At 39.0% G+C, this 4,564-nt stretch overlaps 1 protein-coding gene across 1 annotated transcript; it reads right to left on the bottom strand.

Annotated features, from left to right (window-relative positions):
• Positions 1-3,038: 3,038 nt before the first annotated feature.
• Positions 3,039-3,742, bottom strand: LOC130818528 (uncharacterized). The gene is made up of 2 exons (XM_057684695.1): positions 3,368-3,742; positions 3,039-3,089 (listed from the first exon to the last, which is right to left on the bottom strand). Exons 1-2 carry the CDS (start codon positions 3,740-3,742, stop codon positions 3,039-3,041), a joined length of 426 nt encoding a protein of 141 aa, XP_057540678.1.
• Positions 3,743-4,564: the final 822 nt, after the last annotated feature.

Raw genomic sequence — 4,564 nt, 5'->3', positions numbered from 1 at the left:
AACTAGAATAATCTAAGGCCTTTAATGCCTTCAAGAATACGTCACGACGGAAAGAATCATCGTCGGCTCCTCAAAACATCAACTCTAATGAGGATCGTGGTTCCAGTGTTAACGCATCGATCTGACGAGTACTCAAGGTGTATTTTCACTACTATACATCCAAAAATTACGCAGCGGAACTATGGATTATACAAGGAGTCACATGGCTCCATACAAAAGAAATTTACACAATCCCAAAAGAAAACTTTACAAGTAATATAGCAGCTACAATTGGACTATTTGTATATAATTGTTACGATCGTACTCCACTCTTTCCCCCAATGCATAGCAAAAAGAGCTCCTATACCTGTCATGTCAAGCTATGATCCTCCTGCTGCTCAACATAATGACCATAGTCAGTATGTGTCATAGCAGGAACATCATAGACAGTCATGAACAAACAACAACAAACACATACACGTCAGTAATTAATGAACTTACAACAATTAAAGTCATCGAACAAAACAGTAGGCAACGATATAGTATGGCAATAACGAGTCTACTCATCTGTTTAAACACCTCTATTTATTCATAATTTCTCTTTCAAACTACCAATCTCTCGAGGTATATTCAAGGTAGTGGATCTTCTCTCTATTCATGGCATAGTGACACGGCCAAGGGCGTTATCGGCCTCCCGGCGCCCATTGGCAAAGTATGAGCTCATGCCCCCTCCAGCTGACCCTCTCGGGTCCTACCTTTGGGAAAAACTAACACACTAGGGTACTAAACCAGTGAAGAGGCCACCATATTGGGGTTTGCAAGGCCCACATGGTAACACCTCGGTCAAGGGGCGTTATCGGCCTCCCGGCGCCCAATGACCCAAGCCTGCTCATACCCCCCTTACGGTGGTCCCGTCGAACCTCACCTAGGGGACTATTAAATCAACCGGACATAATCCAGCTGAGTCACGCCAACTAATCATAAATCAAGGCTCAATAAGTAGGAAAAACACTTCGATACTACACTCAACCATGGCGCGTTCTCTACTATATAGAAATATGTTCTCATAGTCTTCTAATGCTTTCATTCTACTTGCCTATATATCTCTATTATGACTATACGCCAGCATAATTAACTTTGTGGCGCTCTATAATTCTAATACGATGCATATAATCGTGAAATATTGATAATACTTCGTAACGATAAACATGATAATAAATTACTGCGTGTACGTACCTGCAAGCGTCACTGCACAACCAAGAGTTACAAAAATCACCCAATTAAGTTCTACTTTCCTCTTATGAACTGGGAACCTATACAAGTTATGAGTAGAACTAATAAGTTCCCTTAACTACTTTGCCATAACAAACTAAATACGAAAGTAACCGCTATCACCCATTCAACATGAGTTTTCGATTACTCTAACACGTACACAACTCATTCAATACAAGTCAAAATCATTAACTCAACACAACATAAGTCTTTCCATCTACTAAACCAACAATCAAGTAAGCTTTCACAACAATAAAGTGTATTTTATGACAATTTCTACAAACCAATGAGGCTCAAAGTATAAGGCCTCGTCACTATGAAATGTCCTAGGCTACTAGCACTTGTATAACAAGTTCAACACTAGCAACTTATGATGATATTGATGTTAGTGATAGCCTCAAGTTGTGATATCATTTACTACAATGTACAAGATTACTGATGATGACAAGAAGGCATGAAAAGAAGCACTTCCCCAAATAATTCGAAACAAAAATGGCAACAATGGTTTCTTCCTACTTCAACAATGATAGTATTCAACTTTAATTACCACGACCATACCACGATTGACTAACAATAATACTCAATAACATAACAATATCCACCATCATCTTTATAATACAAGTGACAATGAACACCACTTTTGTGACTAATACTCTCAATTATAACAACTATTATCACCTATTCACAATCAAATCATATATTCAAATCTCATACCAATCTATTCAAGTTTTAAAACATCCCCTAGCACAAAAGTAGTACAATTATTATCACTTCTATTCATACTTTAACTCTAATTCATAGCTATATTCAAATCATCACTTAAACTCTTACCATCATAAGATTTAATAGAAATAAAACAAAAATCAACACAAAATCCATAAACTTGATACAAATTCCCATTCAAAACAATGAAAATCAATTAGGGGAAGAAGATGGCTTACAAAGATGGGACTAGCAAAAGGGATGAAGGGGGTAAGTGGAGGTTGTAGTGGTGGATCACAATTGATGCTCGTGTGGGGTGGTGGAGCAACCACCACGTGGCTGCTGACTTGTTGGCGGTACACAGATCAGTCGGCTGCTGTTGGAGAGCGCGCAGCCTGCTATGCTGCTGCTTGGGGCTGCTCGTGGAAGGGGGAAGGACTGCAGAGGAGCAGCTGGCTACTGCTGGTTGTTGCCGTGGAGGAGGGAAGAGAAAGGGCCTGCTGCTGTAGAGCGTGATTGTGCGTGAGGGAGGCTGCTGCTGTGGCGGTGGTGCACGGTTTCATCCGTGAGTGAGGGAGAAGGGAGAAGAGAGAAGAGAAGGAGAAGAAGAGGAAGGAGTGACGGCTTGGTCTTGTGAGCGTTTAGGGTTTCATGGGTTTTTATACTGTTTTTTTTTAATTATTATTATTATTAGGCTTATTTTATTTATTTTTATCTCGATTCATTTTCTTACGAGACCTAACTAAGAGACTCACCTTCGTGGGTTCACACATGTTAATAAAATAATCATTTTTATTCGAACCTCTTTATTTGAGAAGTCGTAACTATATTTTTAATATATATATGTTAACATTTAAATCCATATATGAAAGAAATTTATTAAAACTAATTCAGAAATAATTTAATAAAATTGTAAAATATTTAAAAGTTGTTAAAATATTAAATAATTTCATTAGTAAAATCTCGGGGTGTTACAGACTACCCCCTTAAAAAGAGTTTCGTCCCCTAAACTAGCGCAACCAAGGTACAAATTGTGAAAATTTATATTTCTAATAACCCAAGAAGGTGTCTTAACAATTTTAAGCCTAAGGAATTAACTCAAAGATCGTGACCTTATTTACACTATTATACTCACTCTATCCAAATATTCATACATATTTCCTTTCGAGCATTCATAATAATCTCAATTAACTCAACACCCAAACAAACCATGTAAATGTCACACAATTAATTTAACACAATCAATCAAAAGCATGTAAAAAAAATCATAACATTGACTCGACACGATCAATCAAAAGCATGCAATTTTGTACTAGGTCGGTATCATAGAGGAGAAGATACGTGCAAACGCGCAAAATTATATCACATTCTACCCCCCCTTAAAGACTTAGTTACGACCCCGTAACTTACTAACCTTAGCAAAAAGGTGTGGGTATTTTTCACGCATGGAAACCTCAGTTTCCCACGTTGCCTCCTGTGTGCGCTGGTTAGCCCATAGAACTTTCACCATCTTTATATCTTTTCTCCTCGTACTACGCACCTTAGAATCTATTATCTTGATAGGCTTCTCTTCATAAGATAAATTCTCATCAAGGTCCAAGGGCTCGGGGTCTAGCACATGAGATTTATCGGGAATATATCTCTGCAACTGCGAAATGTGAAACACATCATGGACCTTACCCAACTCATTGGGTAATGCTAGTCTGTAGGCGACCTTTCCTACCTTCTCTGTGACCTCATAAGGTCCTATAAACTTTGGACTCAACTTGCCCTTCTTGCCAAACCTCATGATTCCCTTCATCGGTGAAACTCTCAACAACACATAATCCCCTACGGCAAACTCATTAGGTCTCCTCTTAAGATCTGCGTAGGACTTTTGTCGATCCTAGGCCGCTTTAAGTCTTTCTCGAATCATTTTTACTTGATCAGTCATCTCCTCTAACATAGCCCGTCCTACAGTGATAGATTCACTGAAATCGTCCCAACATACTAGATTACGACAACGACGACCGTACAAAGCTTCAAAAGGTGCTATCTGGATGCTTGCCTGGTAACTATTATTATATGAAAATTCCACCATATTTAGGCACTCATCCCAAAATTCTTGCCTATCCAAAGCTACCGCTCGCAACATATCTTCAAGTGTCCTATTCGTGCGTTCAGTTTACCCATCAGTAGCTGGGTGAAAAGATGTGCTCCTAAGAAGTTCTGTACCCAAAGCTTTCTGAAATGATTCCCAAAATTTTGACACGTATCTGGTATCGTACAACATTCTTAAGGTAAGCTCGAGCCAACTGATCCATGTCCCACTGATTATTCATCGGAATGAACTTAGCACTCTTGGTGAGTCTATCCACGATCACCCATAACGTATCATTTTCTGACCTAGTCCTCGGTAAACCCAAAACAAAATCCATGGATATGTCATCCCACTTCCATACAGGAATATCCAAAGGTTGGAGTAAACCTGCAGGCCTCTTATGCTCGCTCTTTACTTTATGGCAAGTCAAACACTTGGAAACAAACTCAGCAATATCTCTTTTCATTCCAGACCACCAAAATGTCTGTTTCAAGTCTTGATACATTTTATCTCCTCCCGGATGAATAGAGT

This window comes from Amaranthus tricolor, chromosome 7 (assembly GCF_026212465.1).
Source record: "Amaranthus tricolor cultivar Red isolate AtriRed21 chromosome 7, ASM2621246v1, whole genome shotgun sequence".
Taxonomy (NCBI): domain Eukaryota; kingdom Viridiplantae; phylum Streptophyta; class Magnoliopsida; order Caryophyllales; family Amaranthaceae; genus Amaranthus; species Amaranthus tricolor.
Note: the sequence above shows the minus strand (reverse complement) of the source record. Positions and strands in the feature narration are given on the sequence as shown.